At 44.1% G+C, this 23,142-nt stretch overlaps 2 protein-coding genes across 3 annotated transcripts in view; both read right to left on the minus strand.

Annotated features, from left to right (window-relative positions):
• Positions 1 to 956, minus strand: part of ABTB1 (ankyrin repeat and BTB domain containing 1) — a 71,747-nt gene extending 70,791 nt beyond the window's left edge. The window contains exon 1 of the mRNA XM_073591907.1: positions 725 to 956. Within this exon, the coding sequence (XP_073448008.1) occupies positions 725 to 780 (56 nt within the window). The 5' untranslated portion in view covers positions 781 to 956. The remainder of the gene's footprint in view (positions 1 to 724) is intronic.
• Positions 957 to 12,932: 11,976 nt separating this feature from the next.
• The window catches only part of PODXL2 (podocalyxin like 2), a 36,031-nt gene continuing 25,821 nt past the window's right edge, over positions 12,933 to 23,142 (minus strand). For both annotated transcript variants that reach the window (XM_073591909.1, XM_073591908.1), the window contains exon 9: positions 12,933 to 20,099. In XM_073591909.1, the coding sequence (XP_073448010.1) occupies positions 19,905 to 20,099 (195 nt within the window). In that variant the 3' untranslated portion in view covers positions 12,933 to 19,904. The remainder of the gene's footprint in view (positions 20,100 to 23,142) is intronic.

Consider the following 23,142-nt stretch of genomic DNA (forward strand, 5'->3'; position numbering starts at 1 on the left):
CACCCAACCCCCCAGACATGTGTCCCCAGTGCGGTGCCACCCAACCCCCCAGACATGTGTCCCCAGTGCGGTGCCACCCAACCCCCCAGACATGTGTCCCCAGTGCGGTGCCACCCAACCCCCCAGACATGTGTCCCCAGTGCGGTGCCACCCAACCCCCCAGACATGTGTCCCCAGTGCGGTGCCACCCAACCCCCCAGACATGTGTCCCCAGTGCGGTGCCACCCCCCCCCCCCAGACATGTGTCCCCAGTGCGGTGCCACCCCCCCCCAGACATGTGTCCCCAGTGCGGTGCCACCCCCCCCAGACATGTGTCCCCAGTGCGGTGCCACCCCCCCCCCCCAGACATGTGTCCCCAGTGCGGTGCCACCCCCCCCCAGACATGTGTCCCCAGTGCGGTGCCACCCCCCCCAGACATGTGTCCCCAGTGCGGTGCCACCCCCCCCCCCCAGACATGTGTCCCCAGTGCGGTGCCACCCCCCCCCCCCCCCGGACATGTGTCCCCAGTGCGGTGTCACCCCCCCCCCCGGACATGTGTCCCCAGTGCGGTGCCACCCCCCCCCCCAGACATGTGTCCCCAGTGCGGTGCCACCCCCCCCCCCCAGACATGTGTCCCCAGTGCGGTGTCACCCCCCCCCCCACTTGTCCCCAGCCCAGTATGGTGTCACCCCCGTGAGTCAGCTCTCTCTCTATCCCCTCCAGCAGCCGCCCCTCCCCCGCTCACCGCACTCGGTAGATGTCGCCCTTCCTGCAGCTGCTGAACAGGTCGCTGGTGTCCATCGGCCCGGGCCCGGCGCTGGGCGGAGCGAGCGGCTCATTGACCCGGCGAGTTCGGGAAGCAGCGAGCGGAAGCACCGGAGAGGGCGGAGCGAGCGGAGGAGACACACCGAACGGAGAGACAACAAACAGCTGACTGCGGAGATCCCCGCCCCCCTGTCTATAGCAAACACGCACAGCCCCTCCCCTAAACAACCCATCACAGACGTAACCACACCCCCTTATCTATGCCGAAGATACCCCCTACCAATAGAAACACATAGATCCCCGCCCCGGCCAATACGAACACGCCGCACTTCTCGCAGCCTCGCCCCTCCCAATACAAACCTTCCAATCTCCGCTTTACCTGTGCACGCCGCTCACCGCACAACCACGCCCCCTATCCATCCATCAACACGTCTACCCGCCCACAATCCCGTACCACCAGCGCAGAACAACCTGGACTCCTCCCACAGGCTCCTGAACACGCCCCCAACACTGGAGATATCCAGATATGTACAGATGACGCCCCGCCCCCTTCCGTGTGACTTCTGCAAAGTAAACAGGACAGGGGGCTGTGTGTGAGAGGTCACGTGATTCCCATCACCCTTCCAACCCACAGAGAGGAGACAGAAGACCAATCAACATGTCTGATCAAGGTCACCCTATAGGAAGTGTTATCCTATGTGATCCTCGCCTGCTCCTGCCCTGTATGTACTGAGCTCACCAATGGCCAAGGGACCTCATTCAACTTTTTTTAACTCTTTTGCTGCCAGAGCTGTTTTTGCATTTTTTTTTTTTGTTTTTTTTTTGCACACACACGTTTAACCACTTCAACCTCGGAAAGATTTACCCCCTTAATGACCAGGCTATTTTTTGCGATACGGCACTGCGTCGCTTTAACTGACAATTGTGCGGTCGGACGATGCTGTACCTAAACAAAATTGACGTCCTTTTTTCCCACAAATAGAGCTTTCTTTTGGTGGTATTTGATCACCTCTGCGGTTTTTATTTTTTTGCGCTATAAACAAAAAAAAGCGTCAATTTTGAAAAAAAAAAGAAACTTTTTTTTTTTTTTTTTTTTTTTTTTTTACTCTTTGCTATAATAAATATCCCCCCCCAAAAAAAAAAAAAAAAGTCTTTATCAGTTTAGGCCGACATGCATTCTTCTACATATATTTGGTAAAAGAAAAAAAAAATCGCAAAAAGCGCATATTGATCGGTTTGTGCAAAAGTTACAGCGTCTACAAAATAGGGGATAGTTTTATGGCATTTTTATTATTAATTATTTTTTTACTAGTAATAGCGGTGATCTGCGATTTTTTTAGCGGGACTGCAACATTGCGGCAGACAGATTTGACACTTTTTTTTGGGACCAGTGACATTTACATGCCTCCCGACTTTTTTGAGATGGGAATGAGGGACACCTATCAGCAAAAGTATGCAGGCATAGGACACGCCCCCTTGCCACTTTAAGGGGGTAAAACCCCTTTGTGATGACACCGCCCCATCATGCCCCGGGTGACGTCACAAGGGGCAGGGCCTCCACGTAACGTCACCGGGGTGGCCCTGCCCCATGGCTATATAAGTAATGGCAAACTATACGTAAATGGAAGAAATGCCGCGCCAGCTCTAATTTGTAAGCAGCCAACACAACAACAATCAGACTGATTGTGAGATATAAATGTGAACAAAAATGTGTAGCGCTAATGGAATGGTCAATGTGTGTGTGCCAAATCTAAACCGTGATGGTGATATTCAAAGATAAAAAGTGTATACACATAAACATGTAAGTAATAGAACATATATCAATGAAGTGATTGCATGGACAACTGTAGCCACAGAGATCGCTGTAACTTGTACACCAAATGGTCACTAATCAAATGTGTAGAAACCAATATGAATGATAGCGGTGACAGGAATAAATCTGTGAATCACAGTGAATGTCATATCATCAGTGCAAAACCAGCAAAATTATACATGCAGGAATCGAGATCAAAACACCCTAAGGCCCCTTTCACACTGGGGCGGTTTGCAGGCGTTATTGCGCTAAAAATACCGCCTGAAAACCGCCCCTAAACAGCCTCCGCTGTTTGTTCAGTGTGAAAGCCCGAGGGCTTTCACACTGAAGCGGTGTGCTCGCAGGACGGTAAAAAAAAGTCCTGCGAGCCGCTTCTTTGGAGCGGGGAAGGAGCGGTGTATTCACCGCTCCTAAACCGCTCCTGCCCATTGAAATCAATGGGACAGCGCGGCTATACCGCGGTAATACCGCGGCTATAGCCGTGCTGTACGAGCGGATTTAACCCTTTTTCGGCCGTCAGCGGGGGTTAAAACCGAACCGCTAGCGGCCGAATACCGCTGCAAGAACGACGGTACAGCAGCGCTAAAAATAGCGCTGTTGTACCGCCGACGCCCCCACCGCCCCAGTGTGAAAGGGGCCTAAGTGAATGATCCTAAAAAAAACAGGCATACCATGAATATATACGAAAGTGAATAAATGAATAAAGTTAGCGACACCACGTGTCTAATGGATCCAGGTAATGTGTGTCATAAACATAAACGGGTGGTAACATGTAGATATAATGTTATACATCTAAAGTCCATATCGGTATGCAGGGTGAGGGTGCATGGGAATAAAGCCATGCTGCTGGTAATACTTCTAATCTTGTATGCTTCTCGAAGACTGTTGGGAGTGCGCTGCTGACATATAGGGTACTATCTTCTCATCATAAAGCTTCAAGTAAAGAAAGATGAAATACCCTTACCAGAAATGGTGGACTCACAAGCCGTCAGCGGTGAGTCAAATGTGCTTATACCGTCAAGCGGTGAGAATGGATCTAATCCCAACCCATCAGATGTTCTTGACGAGAGGGGAGCCTGGAGATTTACTCGCCACCGAAGGGGATGGGCCAAGCCTGGACTTCCATCTGTCTTGCTTCGCTTTCCTAGGGCTGACTTAGATCATCAGCTGAGCTCTGCTCAATCAGAGGCAGTTCCCATGGTGTAAAGGACAAAAAGAGAGAGCCTCCACATAGTGTAAATCCGGCAAGGATAAAGGATTTATTGAAATAAAAAAGTTTTTCAACATTCAGTAAAAAATGAGCAGTAAAAATTTTGGTTCAATTGAACTAAAAAGCGCAGTAAAACAATGGCTGGGGTAGCAAATAAATCCGACGCGTTTCGTCCTCATAGACTTCTGCTGGGGCATCTATGAGGACGAAACACGTCGGGTTTATTTGATCCCGATTCCTGCATGTATAATTTTGCTGGTTTTGCACTGATGATATGACATTTAGGGCTCTTTCACACGGGGCGGATCAGTGATGACCCGCCCCGTGAACACCCGCTTGCTCAGCGGGGATCGCTCCGCCGATCCCCGCTGAGCAGGAAGATGACAGGTCTGTCTCTGCACACTGCGCAGCGACGGACCTGTCAGAGCGCCGCTCTCCCCAATGGGGGATCGGGTGATGACGGACCGTAGAGTCCGTCGTCATCCGATCCGATCCGAAAATGGAAAAGTAGGGTTTTCCTCCATTACACTTTTCGGATCAGGGCGGGTCGGATGTCACCGCTGACATCCGACGCTCCATAGAGATACATGTATGTCCGTTTTTCATCCGAAAACGGAAGGATGAAAAACGGACATACGGATCGTCAGTGTGAAAGAGCCCTTACTGTGATTCACAGATTTATTCCTGTCACCACTATCATTCATATTGGTTTCTACACATTTGATTAGTGACCATTTGGTATATAAGTTACAGCGATCTCTGTGGCTACAATTGTCCATGCAATCACTTCATTGATATATGTTCTATTACTTACATGTTTATGTGTATACACTTTTTATTTTTGAATATCACCATCACGGTTTAGATTTGGCACACACACATTGACCATTCCATTAGCGCTACACATTTTTGTTCACAAGTAATGGCAAACGGCAGGCCCAGCATTACAGCGGGAGAAGACAGCGGAGAGAGAGGAGACCCAGCAGCTGAAGAAGACATCAGCGGAGGGAGAAGAACCGGAGGATGAAGACATCGCCGGAGGGAGAAGGAATCGGAAGTAGAAGAGACGCCGGAGCTGCTTTAATAAATTACTTTGTCAAAAACCTGTGTACTGTTTTTATTTTTGACACTTTTTTTGTGGGTGAATGTGTAGGGGTACAATGTACCCCATTACTAATTCACATGGGGGGGGCTGGGATCTGGGGGCCCCCTTGTTAAAGCTGCAAAATAAAACGTCTGACGCTGCTAAAAGCTAAAAACGCTGTGTGCACGAGGCCTAAGTGTTTTTAATGGGATGATGCCAGCAGCTACAGGCATCATACCAGTATTGTTTTTTTTTCAGCCAAGGGACAGCTTTTTATGTAAAAGCCATCCTAGCAGCTAATTAGCCGCTGGATGGCTTTTACAGGCGGCGGGACGGGATGGTGACTCCAGCCGCCTGTAAAAGCCACTCAGCAGCTAGGTAGCCTCTCCAAGGTTCTACCATCCCACCAGCCAGCCCGGAATGAAAGCCATCGGTTCCAATGGCTTACCACAGAGCTTGTCAAGGACCGGTGAGCTCTATGGTATTGGAAACTGAAAGCGACGAGCATTTTCAACACTTCCGGTTTCTCCAGATGTAAACAGCGCCATTTTTAAATTTGGAATGTATCTGATGACACCAATCTTGGTGCGATCGGGTGCTTTTGAAGGGCAGAGGAGACATCTGGGGTTTAATAGACCCCAGATCTCTCCATAAAGAGAGTCCATCACGTGCCTAAAAGTGATCAAAAATACAAAAATGTAAAGAAACAAGGGGTAAAATAAAATAAATAATCAAGAAAAAAAGTTTAACGCACGCCACGCCCCCCTGTGCTCACGCTCAAAGGAAAACGCCCGCATTGGTCCTGCACACATATGTATACGGCGATCGCTCCCCACATGTGAGGTATCGCCGCGAATGTCAAAGCGAGAGCGATAATTCTAGCACCGGACCTTCTCTGTAACTTTAGTCGTCATTCCACAAGCGTGCGCAATTTTAAATCGTGACATTTTAGGTATCTATTTACTAGGCATAATGTCAAATTTTATATTTTACCAAAAAATTGAGTATTATATTGTGTTTGTGTGCATTAAAATTCATTAAAGTGTATTTTTATATAATGTTTGGGGGTTCTAAGTAATTTTCTAGCAGAAAATACTATTTTTTTTTCTTGTAAACAAAAAGTGCCAAAAATAGGCCTGGTCTTCAAAAATCTTCAGGGTGCAGCTCCCCACCAGCCCCCCTCCCCTTACCCTTACCTGAGCCCCATCTCGATCCAGCGATGTGCATGAGAGCAGCGGCTTCTCCCAGGTCTCTCGCTCCCCATTGGCTCCCGCTTCTATCAATTAGAGCCAGTGAGCCAATGAGGAGAGGGACGGGGCCAAGCTGCGCTCTGTGTGTGAATAGACAATGTCCATTCACAGTAGCGTGGCTCGGGAGTGAGCCTGTTCAAGTGCCCCCCATAGCCAGAGGCTAGCTATTGGGGAATTCGGCAGGGGGGAAGAGCCAGGACCACCAACAGGGGGCCCGAAAACAAAAAGGAGGATCGGGGCTGCTCTATGCAAAACCATTACACAGAGCAGGCAGTGGCGGTGCGTCCATAAAGGGCACAGGAGCGCCGCCCCCTCTCTCCTGGCACCTCTCTATCACCATAGAGAGATTCATGCATTGCATGAATCTCTCTATGGTCACCGCTGACACCCCCTATTCAGGTGTCCGGCCCCTTTTCGGGCGCCGGGCACCTGAATTACAGCGGCGGGGGTGTTTTTTGGAAGCACCTGATTAGAGCCACAGGCTGTTCACTCAGCTGTGTGTTAGCAAAGCGAAGGAATTCGCTTTGCTAACACTGAACCGCCTCTCAGCCAATCAGGTGCTCGGGTCCGTTACCTGTAACCTGATTGGCTGAAACGTCAGGCGCTGTGATTGGATGCCTGATAGAGAGGACAGAAGAAGACATTGAGGAGCGTGCAGGACACCGCCGCTGACCCGCTGCGAGACAAGTAAGTGCCGGGCGATGCACACTGGCAGCATTTGATGGGGCACAGTAGCGGCAATTGATGGGCACACTGGCAGCAATTGATGGGTACAGTAGCTGCGCTTGATGGCACAGTGGCTGCGCTTAATGGGAAAAGTGGCTGAGTTTGATGGCACAGTGGCTTGAGTTTGATGGCACAGTGGCTGCGCTTGATGGGCACAGTGGCTGCAATTGATGGGCACAGTGGCTGCGTTTGATAGGCACACAGTGGCTGTGTTTGATGGCACAGTGGCTGCAATTGATTTTTTTTTTTTTCAGTTTGTTTGCGCCCCCCCCAAAAAAATTTTGAGCACCAGCCGCCCCTGAGAGCAGGTAAGTATAACGTGTTTGGTTTTTTTAAATTAAAACCTTGGCATGACTTGAGATCTGACTTGTGAGACCCCAAGTCGCATGACATGTGAAATGCCATGTTAGTTAATGAGAGTGGTCTTAATTAGCACTTTTCTAAAGTCGCTCTGACTTGTGCCCATAGACGTTAATGGAAGTCGCCTCCAAGTCAGATCCTCATCTATATTGATGTGATTTGGATCCGGCATTAAAGGAAGATTACCTAGGCGTTCCCTGAAAGTTGCTTCAAAGTTGTTTCAAAGTCATTTCAAAGTCGTATAAAGTAGTACTTAAGTCGCCAGCAAGTCGTCTGGCAAAGTCGCACCGTAAGACGCACGACTTTCAGGTCGTGGCAGTGTGAACCGAGCCTTAGACTCACTTTAACTGTGTCTGAGCACCTGAAAACGCGATTTGATTCATTTTTAATATTTAAAGCAAACTCACCCATCCATCCATGTCTCCATTCTTTATCTGAGAAATCACTATGAAAAACACCCCCCTAGCATCTCTAGCCTTGGTCATCTTGAGTAAGGGCAGATGATACATGTAACATTTACTTCCTGGAATTCATATGCCCTTAGCTCAGGTAAGAGGGTGTGCTTAGCTGAGAAAGCCATGAAGACTCCTGGGATGTATGACATCGCTTGGCCTAGGCCAGAAACCAGGAAGTAACTTAAAGCGGTAGTAAACCGCTGGATTTATTTTATTTTTTCTGACCTGCAAGGTAATGTCATAATGTGCTAGTATGCATTGCATTACCTGAAAACGAAGCCTTCCAGTGATGCGCAGTCACCACTGGAGGCCGTTTCCATCTTCACCTGGTCTTCCTTCCAGGACCGCGGACTCCGGCTGTGTGACTGGCCAGAGCCACGATGACGTCACTCCCACGCATGCGCGGGGGAGCCACTGTTTGCGGCTCAGAGCGCATGCGCCAATGACATCACCGGCTGCATCTACAGTAAGTATCTCCTAAACAGTGCATGGTTAGGAGATATTTACAGTACCTACAGGTAAGCCTTATTATAGGCTTACCTATAGATACAAGTCAGAAATGGGAGTTTACTCCCTCTTTAAGAAATTTACAAAAAAAAAAAAAAAAAAGTTTAAAACCAGTAAAAATACCATACCTTCCTATCTACACTATATTACTAAAAGTATTAGGACTCCTGCCTTTACATGCACATGAAATTTAATGGCATCCCAGTCTTAGTCCGTAGGGTTCAATATTGAGTTGGCCCGCCCTTTGCAGCTATAACTGCTTAAATTCTTCTGGGAAGGCCATCCACAAGGTTTAGGAGTGTGTCTATGGGAATGTTTGACCATTCTTCCAGAAGTGCATTTGTGAGGTCAACAAAGCCTGGCTCGCAGTCTCCACTCTAATTCATCTCAAAGGTGTTCTATCGAGTTGAAGTCAGGACTCTGTGCAGGCCAGTCAAGTTCCTCCACCCCCAAACTCGCTCATCCATGTATTTTTTGGACCTTGGTTTGTGCACTGGTCCAAATCATTTGGTGGAGGGGGATTATGATGTGAGGTTGTTTTTTAGGGGTTGGGCTTGGCCCCTTAGTTCCAGTGAAGGGAACTCTTAAGGCGTCAGCATACCAAGACATTTTGGACAATTTCATGCTCCCAGTTTTGTGGGAACAGTTTGGGGATGGCCCCTTCCTGTTCCAACATGACTGCGCACCAGTGCACAAAGCAAGGTCCATAAAGACATGGATGAGCGAGTTAATATAAACCTCGGGTTTGGGATTTTTGAGGCAATGTAACAAAAAATGTATTAATGCACAAGAGATTCCATAAGATTTTTTAATTATATTATTTCTGAAGTATTTTTTGTATGTTATGAAATCTCTTGTGCATTAATAAATTATTACTTTTATTAAAAAAATTCTTTTTTGTTACATTGCCTCAAAAATCCTAAACCTGAGGTTTATATTTGCTCTTTAAATTACTCACGGGATGATGGCAATGACACATCGAACCCTCCGAGTCAATACATTTTCTATGGATGAGCGAGTTTGGGGGGGAGGAACTTGACTGGCCTGCACAGAATCCTGACCTCAACCCGACAGAACACCTTTGGGATGAATTCGAGCGGAGACTGCGAGCCAGGCCTTCTCGACCTCAAAAACGGGCTTCCTGAAGAATGGTCAAACATTCCCATAGACCAGGGGTCTCAAACTGGCGGCCCTCCAGCTGTTGCGAAACAACAAGTCCCATGAGGCATTGCAAGGCTGACAGTTACAAGCATGACTCCCACAGGCAGAGGCATGATGGGACTTGTAGTTTCGCAACAGCTAGAGGGCCACCAGTTTGAGACCCCTGCCCTAGACACACTTTTTCCATACGGAGTTACACTATATGCCTTCCTCTTTCTTTTAATGATGGGGCTGACTGCCTATATCTACTGAGTCCATCCATACCTTACACCTGTTCGGAGGTCCATCTGGAGGTCATATCTGGATAGAGCATCTGATCCCCTTGGTATATTATACCACAAAGCTTGATTGACTCACTAGGTGTACACCTATTCAAGTTCAATCCCTCTGGTAAGCAGCTTCTGGTGTCTTTGGTGGTGGATCTACTATCAACTGTTATTACATCATACATATTTGAAGTTAAAGACTGTCACTATATTATATCCACATGTGGTTGAGGATTATCATCACACATGACTGAAGCTTGTCACTGACTTTTTTCTTTTTTGGACATCACACATCCAAGTTCCTCTGTTTATAGACATCACATGTCATAATAGAGGACTGCTTGGAGTATTTTTGAGCACATCATTTATTATTCACGTTTTCTGTACTCATATTATTTGTTATGGTTTATATGATCACATAAGCGCTGCACATTTCACCCAACTAGACACACTCCTAAACCTTGTGGACAGCCTTCCCAGAAGAGTTGAAGCTGTTATAGCTGCAAAGGGTGGGCCAACTCAATATTGAACCCTACGGACTAAGACTGGGATGCCGGAAGGACTTATTTGGTTTCTTTGAGCATAAGATTAATCTTCCAATACCTCAGACCCTGGAAGTTGGACTTTTAGGTACACTGAATGATTTTGTCTCCAGAACTCATGCGAGGACTCTGATATGTATATTTTTGCACGTAAAGTAATCTTTGCCTTCCTCTTTCTTTTAATGATGGGGCTGACTGCCTATATCTACTGAGTCCATCCATACCTTACACCTGTTCGGAGGTCCATCTGGAGGTCATATCTGGATAGAGCATCTGATCCCCTTGGTATATTATACCACAAAGCTTGATTGACTCACTAGGTGTACACCTATTCAAGTTCAATCCCTCTGGTAAGCAGCTTCTGGTGTCTTTGGTGGTGGATCTACTATCAACTGTTATTACATCATACATATTTGAAGTTAAAGACTGTCACTATATTATATCCACATGTGGTTGAGGATTATCATCACACATGACTGAAGCTTGTCACTGACTTTTTTCTTTTTTGGACATCACACATCCAAGTTCCTCTGTTTATAGACATCACATGTCATAATAGAGGACTGCTTGGAGTATTTTTGAGCACATCATTTATTATTCACGTTTTCTGTACTCATATTATTTGTTATGGTTTATATGATCACATAAGCGCTGCACATTTCACCCAACTAGACACACTCCTAAACCTTGTGGACAGCCTTCCCAGAAGAGTTGAAGCTGTTATAGCTGCAAAGGGTGGGCCAACTCAATATTGAACCCTACGGACTAAGACTGGGATGCCGGAAGGACTTATTTGGTTTCTTTGAGCATAAGATTAATCTTCCAATACCTCAGACCCTGGAAGTTGGACTTTTAGGTACACTGAATGATTTTGTCTCCAGAACTCATGCGAGGACTCTGATATGTATATTTTTGCACGTAAAGTAATCTTTGCCTTCCTCTTTCTTTTAATGATGGGGCTGACTGCCTATATCTACTGAGTCCATCCATACCTTACACCTGTTCGGAGGTCCATCTGGAGGTCATATCTGGATAGAGCATCTGATCCCCTTGGTATATTATACCACAAAGCTTGATTGACTCACTAGGTGTACACCTATTCAAGTTCAATCCCTCTGGTAAGCAGCTTCTGGTGTCTTTGGTGGTGGATCTACTATCAACTGTTATTACATCATACATATTTGAAGTTAAAGACTGTCACTATATTATATCCACATGTGGTTGAGGATTATCATCACACATGACTGAAGCTTGTCACTGACTTTTTTCTTTTTTGGACATCACACATCCAAGTTCCTCTGTTTATAGACATCACATGTCATAATAGAGGACTGCTTGGAGTATTTTTGAGCACATCATTTATTATTCACGTTTTCTGTACTCATATTATTTGTTATGGTTTATATGATCACATAAGCGCTGCACATTTCACCCAACTAGACACACTCCTAAACCTTGTGGACAGCCTTCCCAGAAGAGTTGAAGCTGTTATAGCTGCAAAGGGTGGGCCAACTCAATATTGAACCCTACGGACTAAGACTGGGATGCCGGAAGGACTTATTTGGTTTCTTTGAGCATAAGATTAATCTTCCAATACCTCAGACCCTGGAAGTTGGACTTTTAGGTACACTGAATGATTTTGTCTCCAGAACTCATGCGAGGACTCTGATATGTATATTTTTGCACGTAAAGTAATCTTGTTACACTGGAAGGACGCTGCTCCTCCCATGGCTCAAACTCTTTACTGTATTGTTCATGGAGATATACCCAAGTTTAAGTTCATCTATAAAAGTAGGGCGTGCCCTAAGAAATTTACAAAAATATGGCAAACCCTGGTTGGATGTCTCTGAAACATTTTGGGGTGATGTCTTGTCTTCACCACTTGATTGATCAGCGTTTACTTCAATATAGTCCGTGGTCCTACATGGATGGTGGGCATTGCTTGGGTAGGCTACTTTGGTTCTTTTTTAATTTCAATTTCCCATTGGTTATTTCAGAGAACATGGCGCAGATTTTGGGTTGGGGGTGTGTGGTGTGGGTATGAATGTGTATGTATGGTTGTATCTGAAGTTCCTGGCACCGTACACCTCTTTAATTTGGCATTAAATACTCCCACCTCCTACCACCTTTTTTCTAAGATTGTGTGGAAGCCTGGAGGGTTTTTAACCTCTAATAATTACGTTTATGCAAATATGCCATATCTATGTTTACTGGTTTTATCTACATACTTTGCCTTATATCTATGGTGCTTGTGTATATTATTCTTTTTATTTTTTTTTATTTTTTTTTTTGTGTAAGAAAAATCTCTTACTTTTTATTTCATTTCTAACCTGGAGATTCCCCAAGATACATCAATATATGATCCTTTTATACATTCAGCCCCACCAGCAGCAACCATTACCAGTGATCTTATTTAATTTGCTTCTGTGCATTGGTGTATTAAAACTTGTTATGAAAGGATAGTGTGCAGAAAATGTAACTTTATCTTTAATGTACATTTAGTGATAGTGTATATTATTCTTGTGTTGTGTTTATGAAAAACATCTATATAAACACCTTTCAAATAATAAAAAAAAAAAAAGACTGGGATGCCATTAAAGTTCATGTGCGTGTGAAGGCAGGTGTCCCAATACTTTTGGTAATATAGTGTATTTACTAAGGCTAGCAGCATAAGGATTAAAAATAGTTCATGTTGATTGGGAGAGTTTAGTTCTGCTTTCAGATGAATTCACAGGTCCACTTTTTAAAAAGAAAACAATAAGAGTCCAAAGTTAGGCCAACGTCACACAAAGCTAAAAAAAATAAAGGCAGGCGTCTCAGATATTTCCTTTTATTCATGTAAATTTGTCAGCGCGGACGGCAATCGAAGACAGTGTCTGGCCAACAGTCAAACAGCAATAGTTTTATTACGCAGTAGTGCACATTCCATCAAAGCTATACACCGACAACGCTATTGTTTCGTGGAGTGAAGGGACGGCCAGGCTTTACGTACATTCAAAAAAAAAAGAAAAGAATAGCTGGAAAAAAAAAAATCACACTGATAGCTTTACAAAGAAACAATCTTTTATACGCACTGAAATGCCGTTACACAAATAGAACTCTATTACATCATACCGAGTAATCTGCTATCTTCCAAACTGCTACACCAGACGTAAGTCATATAAAGCTCTCCAACTGCTGTGGAAATGGTATGTCCTTGGCGGGGGAGGGGAAGGGGGGGGCGTGCTGCCACTTGTAGTGCCGTTAAATCTGCAGAACCAAACCTGAACTCTGGACCCTAAAAATCCTGTATTTCACAAGTTTGTGCTTATTGTGCATGTTTTCATCTTGACTAGAAAGATCACGTCTTAAGCAGGCCATACATGGTCGAAATTCGAACAAATTTTCCTTTCAAAATCAGAAAGTTTGTTTTTTTTTTTGTGATCCGATGATGCCACATTGATTTTCGAAATTCGGCCAACCAAGCCTTCAATTTCACCTCATGTGGGAATGCCGGGAATTTTCTTTTCTCTCCGTAAATTTTCTTTTCTTATTACATTTCTTGCACGATTCTCCCATCATTGATTAGAAAATCATTTGTTTTTCTAAAAATTTCCAACATGTCCGATTCCTCAAATTTGATTGCCGTACGAAAATCGGCCGTTGTTGCAGCGCCAACTAATGGTGCGAAATTCGTACGAAAATTCTTAGATACGATTTTCTAAAGAAAATTCTTTCGAAATTCGAACTGTGTATGGCCGGCATTAGAGTAGAACTACTGGAAAAATTTATATTGGAAACATTTTGAACTGTCTTTTTTTCAACCAAACTAACAATGTAATCATTAATGATGCAGGTTGATGCAGTTTTATTACATAGCTTTAGTTGATTGATCCCGCCTGTAAATCAGCTATTTTCCTATTTCCTTTAGTAGGCCAAGCTGTCCAGTAAAAGTGACAGCTACAAAGGTTGGGACAAACCAGACCAGCACTTCTGGCGAGACACCATTGTTGAGCCGTTGCCACCAGAATCCCCAGTTCCATCCAACTGCCGAAACCATTGCGAAGCCAAAGACTGGCATCACACTTCTCCATATTGTAGAATGAACAGATAATGAAAAGTCTCCTCCAAAGAAGTCAGTATCATTCATGTAATACTTGGAGCGTTGAGCCTAATTAACTGTCTATGGTGCAGTCTTTCTCTAGCATTTTTTTTTTAAATAATCCCTGTAAAATTTTTGTTACCTGGCGATCCTGCCTGTAAGTCTGTTATTTTCCTACGTCCCTTACCAGGCCAAGCTGTCCAGTAAAAGCGACAGATGCAGGGAATGGGACAAACCATGTACCACTTATGGTGAGACACCATTGGTGAGCCATTGCTACCAGAATCCCAACTGCCATAATTATTGCAAGGTCAAATGATGGCGTCGCACTTCACCATAATGTAAAATGTTTATTACCTGATGATCTTGCCAGTAAATCTGTTATTTTCCTACTTCCCTTACCAAGCTGTCAAGTAAAAATGACATATACAGAAGTTGGGACAAACCAAGTAGCACTTCTGGTGAGACACCATTGGTGAGACGTTGCCACCAGAATCCCAAGTTCCTTCCAACTGCCGTAACCATTGCAAAGGAATTAAGTCTCCTCCAAAGAAGCCTAATTTATCATCTATGATGCAATCTTTCTCTAGCAATTTTTTTTAAAAAACCTCCCGGTAACATTTTTATTACCTGTCGATCCTACCCATAAATCTGTTATTTTCCTACTTCCCTTACCAGGCCAAACTGTCCAATAAAAGTAACAGCTACAAAGGTTGGGACAAACCAAGTAACACTTCTGGTGAGACATTGTCACCAGAATCCCAAGTTCCACCCAACTGCCGTAGACATTGCAAAGCCAAATGGTGGCGTCACACTTCTTCATAATGTAGAATGAACAGATAATGAAAAGTCTGCTCCAAAGAAGTCAGTTTCATACATGTAATACTTGTAGTGTTGGGCCTAATTAACCATTTATGGTGCAGACTTTCTCTAGCAATATTTTATTTTTATTTTTTAATAATCCCTGTAAAATTTTTATTACATGGCGATCTCGCCGTTAAATCTGTTATTTTCCTACTTCCCTTAACAGGCCAAGCTGTCCAGTAAAAGTGACAGTTGCAGAGGTTGGGACAAACCATATGACACTTCTGGTGAGACACCATTGGTGAGATGTTGCCACCAGAATCCCAAGATTCACCCAACTGCTGTAATTATTGCAAGGCCAAATGATGGCGTCACACTTCTTCATAATGTAAAATGTTTATTACTTGACAATCTTGCCAGTAAATCTGTCATTTTCCTACTCCCCTTACCAAGCAAAGCTGTCCAGTAAAAATGACATCTACAGAAGTTGGAACAAACCAAGTAGCACTTCTGGTGAGAAACCATTGGTGAGACGTTGCCACCAGAATCCCAAGTTCCATCCAACCGCCGTAATTATTGCAAGGCCAAACGATGGCGTCACACTTCTCCATAATGTAAAATGTTTATTACCTGACGATCTTGCCAATAAATCTGTTATTTTCATACTTCCGTTACCAAGCCAAGCTGTCCAGTAAAAATGACATCTACAGAAGTTGGAACAAACCAAGTAGCACTTCTGGTGAGGTACCATTGGTGAGACGTTGCCACCAGAATCCAAAGTTCCATCCAACCGCCATAATTATTGTAAGGCCAAATGATAGCGTCACACTTCTCCATAATGTGGAAAGAACAGATAATTTAAAGTCTCCTCTAAAGAAGTTAGTATCACTCATATAATATTTGTATTGCTGAGCCTCCAGCTGTAACAAATAATTAGATATCTATAACTTATTTCTGCTTTCGACTCACAGTCACCCTCAACTTTGTGTTGGGTATATTTGTTAATCTTTCAGATCTGTCTAACGAATTATGTAACTGACACTCCATGTTGTACTTAAGCTGGCCAAACACTAGTAGATTTCAAATATACAAATAGTTGTGCGAACATTCATACTAAAATTCTCAGTACAGTCGATGACCCGATGAATGTTGTTCGAAAGTACTTAAAAATTTTGTTTGCTTTTAGAATTCAATTTCGGAATGAATGGATTTTCCTGAATGAAAACCACATACATGGTTAGAAATGTATTCATTTGAGAAAACATTTCCATCCCGCTCCTTTGATTTTTTTACATCACTGCGGTCGAAAATGAACATTGACTTGACCCCATTAACGATTAGAGAATTGATTAAATGTTCTGAAAACGATACGTTTTGAATTAAGCTCTACTAGTGCATGGAAAGCCTTTACTTGGTAAAACTATTCAATAAAGACCATTGAAACAGTATAAATACATGTGGAATCGAGCTCTTAGAGCTTACAACCCTATCCCTATTGTGGGAGGGGCAGAGACAACACTTTGGGCTGGGAGATATAAGAAGCTGGAGGGTCATTGGAAACACTGGTGCTCAGGTAAAAATGAAGCATTAATTGGAAGTTGGTATTTAAAGCCTAACTCCTGCCACTGGGGAAAGAAGAGATGAAGGAAGGGAATGTGACAGTGGATTTTTACACAGTTTGCACAGCTGCTATCTAGGGATTGCCAGAGAGCTGTGACATGCGGCACAACTTAGCTTCAAGAAGCCTCAATGCACAGGTACTCCTAGATAGGATAGAAAGAGGAATGGCATGGGTCGCTTTAAAGCGGAGTTCCAACAACATGTTTGAATTTTTTTTTCTAATGCTTAACTCAGTATCATAACATATACTAATGCCACTCAGGATTATAGTTAATTTTGCCGCTAGATTGAAGATTTTATATAGAGAAATACCTTATATTTTGCTGTCTTGGCAGTTCCCATATTGCTTGTGGGCATGTGAAGCCCACAAGCATTATCTTCCGGGATACGGTGCAGCTGAACGACCAGCATGCACCGCCCATCCTCGCGCATGCGTAGTATGAAAAGCTTGCAGTGCAGGAAACTTCTCACGTTGCCATCACAACGGGCGTCGTCGTCGGAAGTGCCCGCCCCGTAGTGATGGCAATTAAGATAAGCATCGCGTCACTTCTGGTTTCGGAATATCACGATGATGAGCGGCGGCGATCCACACTGACTCCTGGGAATTATTACACAAAGCTCCCAGGAGACAGTGCGCCGCCGGATATGACGGACATATCCGCGGGTGTCAGAAGGCGGAAACGACATTGAAAACATTAATATCTCGGTAAGCTGACATAAAAAAAAAAAAAAAAAACTTTCCATTGCTGAATATATATGCTCTAATAATAATTTTGATAAAAAGTTTTAAAAGTGGGTGGAACTCCGCTTTAAGCCATACAGTGCAACAAGGTGGATCTCATAGCTATGGGCACTATATGGGTATAAGTCATAGGAACTTTAAACAAGGTGGATCACAAAACTAGTCACAAAGACTTTAAAACTCCTAAAGTTTCAAGGCTTTGATTGGTCACAAAGTGGAAGTGACAATAGATTTTTACACAGTTTGCACAGCTGCTATCTAGGGATTGCTAGAGCTGTGCCATACAGCACAAAGTATCTTCAAGGAGCCTGTATGCACAGGTACTCCTAGATAGGATAGAAAGAGGAATGGCTTTAATCGCTTTAAGTTCTGCAGCCATACAGCCCAGCAAGGTGGATCACATAGCTTTTGGCACTATATGGGTATAAGTCACAGGGACTTTAAAACTCTAATGCCCCGTACACACGGTCGGATTTTCCGACGGAAAATGTGTGATATGACCTTGTTGTCGGAAATTCCGACCGTGTGTAGGCTCCATCACACATTTTCCATCGGATTTTCACACAAAGTTTGAGAGCGGGATATAAAATTTTCAGACAACAAAATCCGTTGTCGGAAATTCCGATCGTGTGTACACAAATCCGATGGACAAAGTGCCACGCATGCTCAGAATAAATAAAGAGATGAAAGTTATTGGCCACTGCCCCGTTTATAGTCCCGACGTACGTGTTTTACGTCACCGCATTTAGAACGATCGGATTTTCCGACAACTGTGTGTGACCGTGTGTATGCAAGACAAGTTTGAGCCAACATCCGTCGGAAAAAATCCTAGGATTTTGTTGTCGGAATGTCCGATCAATGTCCGACCGTGTGTACGGGGCATTACTGTTCCAAGGCTTTGATTGGTCACAAAGGGAACGTGACAATAGATTTTTACAGTTTGCACAGCTGCTATCTAAGGATTGTCAGAGAGCTGTGACATGCGGTACAAAGTAGCTTCAAGAAGCCTCAATGCACAGGTACTCCTAGATAGGATAGAAAAAGAAATGGCATTGATCACTTTAAGCTCTGCAGCCATAAAACCCAACAAGGTGGATCACAAAACTATGGGCACTATATGGGTAAAAGCCACAGGGACGTTAAAAACTCTCACTGTTCCAAGGCTTTGATTGGCCGCGAAGGGAACGTGACAATAGATTTTTACACAGTTTGCACAGCTGCTATCTAGGGATTGCTAGAGAGCTGTGACATGCGGCACAAAGTAGCTTCAAGGAGGCTCTATGCACAGGTACTCCTAGATAGGATAGAGAGAGCAATGGCATTGATCACTTTAAGCTCTGTAGCCATACAGCCCAGCAAGGTCACAAAACTACAGGCACTATATGGATAGAAGTCACAGGGACTTTAAAACTCCTACTGTCCCAAGGCTTTGATTGGCCACAAGTCTAACAGTAGTCTTAGCACTAGATTTTCAGTAAAGGATTACAGGAATAAGCGCAGGTTGGAGCCACGATGGGTGATATTCTGCTTCTTTAAGATGGTCATGTGACAACACGCCAGCTCAATGCTTGCAGGGATTATGGAAAGAATACTAGAATAAAATCTATGATGATTGTTTACATGGACTAGCATCATTTAGACAATCACATGACCTCAACTGTGCCAAAATTAACGTTGCTTGCAAACTTTCTAAAGATGATGGTGCAATGGACCCCCTAAGGTGTAAGCTACAGTGCACTGTAGCATGCTGCTGCCATTAACTGAGCGCCATTGTTGCACTTGCATGAGCAATAATGGCTTCATATAGCTTACATCATAGCACATTGGGTCTTACCATCACGTAACAGGTCTCCTGCAATTGCGTACAAATTACTGGTGCATCTACAAATGGTCTATGTAGTTTAGGCGTGTAGGTGCCAAGGCCAAGGAGCTGTTTACAGCACTGAAGCAGACCTGCTCACCATCTACGTGTCGGCCATCATAGGTGAAAAATAATCCCTCAGACCAGGAAACTCTTTTGTAGCTACCCTGTTTTTTTTTTTTTTTTTTTCTTTTTTTTTTTCATTTTTCATAATTTGCCCAACGGACTTGGTACCAAGCTGTAAGGACACAAACTACATACGGTTGGCATAGCAAGGCAGAACAATGGAGGCGGTCTGTGCGTTTTAAAAGCGATCCCAGTCCTACATCGCCACGGGGGGAGAAAATGTACAGTGCCTAATCTAAAACAACGCTCTGTCCAGCCAAGGCTGCTCTGAAAAACGTCTGACAGATAATATTTACGCTGGTGAGCCGACTCTGAATTTAATCTTTGGAAGAGTAAAGTGCAATCATATTAAACACTGTAAACCGCGGACCAGCTTATGAGTAGTCACTGACACTGTGTGCTCTATCTAGACTTCTGTGCTGCTACAGATCGACAAACTCCATTTTTTTTTTTTTTTTAGTCCCAGCAACTGGGGTTTGGTAAAATGACGCATCCTGAAGGTGCCCCACGGCCAATAAAAGTTCTGCCTACAGACCGGGCTGTCGCTGGCCTTTATAAGTGGGTGTCCTCCTCCATAGCCTCATTCTCTTCTTTGCCGGGCTTGTTGATTAGGGTTTCCCAGCCATCCGCCTGGTGTGCGGTGCCACCGTTGATGCTCGCCTTCTTCTCTTGCATCTCCGACTGTCCGTCCATCGCCACGTCCAGGGTGGGATTATCGTGGCAGCCATTCTCCACGAAATGCAGCTCCTTGGAAAGACATTAAAGAGGAACATGGAGTAAATAAAAAGATGACTTAGGCTGGATCCATATATTACAGGTTCCCTACAGTTACTGGTGTCTAGCGGGCTATTTAAAACTCCGGACCGCGGCACGCCGATATACGTCCTCACTTTGAAGAGGAATATTGGTATGGCAGCAGCTAGCTGCCATAACCCCGGTATCCTCTTCTTCGGCGGGCGGTTCGGTTTCCGATATTAGTGGTCTCTGTGGCGGATTCGCCGCGAGATCACCTTTATCAGCGGCGGGAGAGGGGGCTCTCCGGTGCCCTCCGCCGCTTACCGTAGCCGACCAGATCCTTCTCGGTGTTAGGTTTGGAGACGAGTGAGGGGAAGATGGCCCCCAGCCGTCTCCGTCTCATTACAGGGCGGAAGCAACGTCAAAACGTCACTTCCGCCCATAGCGCTTAAAGGGCCATTTTTATTTCAAATGACAACAATTTTTTTTTATTGCATTTAAGTGTAAATATGAGATCTAAGGTCTTTTTGACCCCAGATCTCATATTTAAGAGGACCTGTCATGCTTTTTTTCTATTACAAGGGATGTTTACATTCCTTGTAATAGGAATAAATTTGACACATTTTTTTTTTAAAAGAACAGTATAAAAATAAAAAATAACAGGTAAAATAAATAAGAAAAAAAAAAATGTAAACGCGCCCCGCCCTGCCGAGCTCGCGTGCAGAAGTGAACGCATGCGTGAGTAGCGCCCGCATATGAAAACAGTGTTCAAACCACACATGTGAGGTATCGCCGCGATCGGTAGAGTGAGAGTGAGAGAGTGAGAGAGTAATTCTAGCCCTAGACTTCCTCTGTAACTCAAAACATGCATCCTGTAGAATTTTTAAATGGCGCCTATGGAGATTTTTAAGGGTAAAAGTTTGTCACCATTCCACGAGCGGGCGCAATTTTGAAGCGTGACATGTTGGGTATCAATTTACTCGGCGTAACATTATCTTTCACAATATAAAAAAAATTGGGCTAACTTTACTGTTATCTTATTTTTTAGTTCATAAAAGTTTTTTTCCAAAAAAAGTGCGCTTGTAAGACCGCTGCGCAAATACGGTGTGACAGAAAGTATTGCAACGACCGCCATTTTATTCTCTAGGGTGTTAGAAAAAAATGTATAATGTTTGGGGGTTCTAAGCAATTTTCTAGCAAAAAAAAACTGTTTTTAACTTGTAAATAACAAATCTCAAAAAGAGGCTCAGTCCTTAAGTGGTTAAACCTGCAATGGATCATTATTAATCTTTAATTCTAAGTTCCTGCAATTCCTGATCCTGAGCCTTATGTTGACTTTGATATTGACCTGGCTTTCTTTTATCATGTTTTTTATTGAAGATTTTCCAAAACAAAAGAAATTACCAGTATAATAAAACATTTTCAGGTTACTGTCAATAGTATATACAATATATATGCAAAAGATAAAAATAACAGCATAGTAGCATGTGTAACCATAGGTCTGCAACAAAATAGTGATAATGTATATGCCACGCACACAACTAGACACCCCAATGGGAACAGACTGTGTCCAGGTGGGAGCATAGCCAATCGCCACTTCTAGGTATGTTTCTTATTTTCTTTTACGATATTGACCTGGCTTTCACCAGACCTACTTCTTGATTATCCTTATCAGTCTATGTTTGGTGCCCATCTCAGTTATCAACCTCGGCCTAGACTTCTGACCAAGATTTTGCCTATTGACTGTACCTTGCTACCTGCACATTTGGAGGCAGGTGCAGTCTATTTTCTCCACTGTAGGTGGCGCTCGACTGCAGCAGTATTGCAGATGGAAGGGAGGTCAAGAGGAACATGGTCCCTCTATGGTTTCCTGGGTCACTGAGGAAGCTATCTGATTGGATGCTTACGCTCCATGTGACGCTGACAGCCATCTTGGTCCAGGCAGAGCCTACCTAAGGCCCTGGTTCCCAGGCTTGGTTCGCATTTCATGCATGGGTAGTGTAGGAACAGGTCACCACTTTGACAGGGACAGTGATTAGCATCAGTGAGAAATTCCAGAGGAGTAGAGAAAAGATAAGGACGTGCCATCCTTCCTGTACACCTCCCCATTTGGCTCTGGACTGACCAGGCCACATTCTGCCCCTCACAACAGACGCTGTTAGCACGCCTGAGACCTGGTCTGCTACTCATTGCTGTTGCATTCTGTGAGTGTTCCCAGTCAGGCGCCTTCCTGCTGGGATTGTTGTGAATTGTTGAACATTACATTAATACAAGTTCTATATACAAGAAATAATTTCTGCACTGATGGCACTATTGAAAATATATTTGGAAGATGTAGACACCCTTTGACATTTGTAAAATTAGCATTTTAGTGTATTGCTAGTAGGCTCAGCTGAATGCACCCACTTTAACTTACTGTAAATGGCATAAGCTACATCCAGGACAATGAAAGTATAATTTTTTAAGAAAATGTGGTAGCAGTGTCTGCTTTCTACCACTAGAGGGAGTGTCACTGTATAGAATCAATGAGATTCCGCAGCATATAAAGATAAAGCTTACTCCACCATATTGCAGAACGTATATGTACAGTAGAATAATAATGACTGATCAAAAGTTTAGTGTGTCTGGCAGAGGTTAGGGGTGTCTGTTTTCACCAATGCTTTAAAGTAGCTGTAACCCTTAGACATGAAAAATGAACAAAACATATCCCTCTATAGTGTGTACTTGTCTAAATCCAGAGCACTAAGTGTCATTTCTGTCTGCTGCCTCCTTTTTCTGCTATCTGAATGAGTCACTTCTGACAAGTTTTCCTTTCACCAAAAGAAAAAAAAAGCGACAGGGGTGGGACCTCCAGAACACAGCCTGTGATTGACAGCCTCAGCTGTTCCTGTGTGCTGTGTGAAGGAGGTGTGTCCCTTCCCTCCAATCAGCTCTCAGAGCTCTCCTTACTGAGCTCTGTAGAGTGAAACTCCCCAACCTCTGTTTTCTGACAGCTCAGACCAGCTTCACAATTTCTGGACTTTGAATTAGAGAAGAGAAGGCTGCAGTTAAACAG

The sequence above is a fragment of the Aquarana catesbeiana genome, linkage group LG07 (assembly GCF_042186555.1).
Source record: "Aquarana catesbeiana isolate 2022-GZ linkage group LG07, ASM4218655v1, whole genome shotgun sequence".
Classification (NCBI taxonomy): domain Eukaryota; kingdom Metazoa; phylum Chordata; class Amphibia; order Anura; family Ranidae; genus Aquarana; species Aquarana catesbeiana.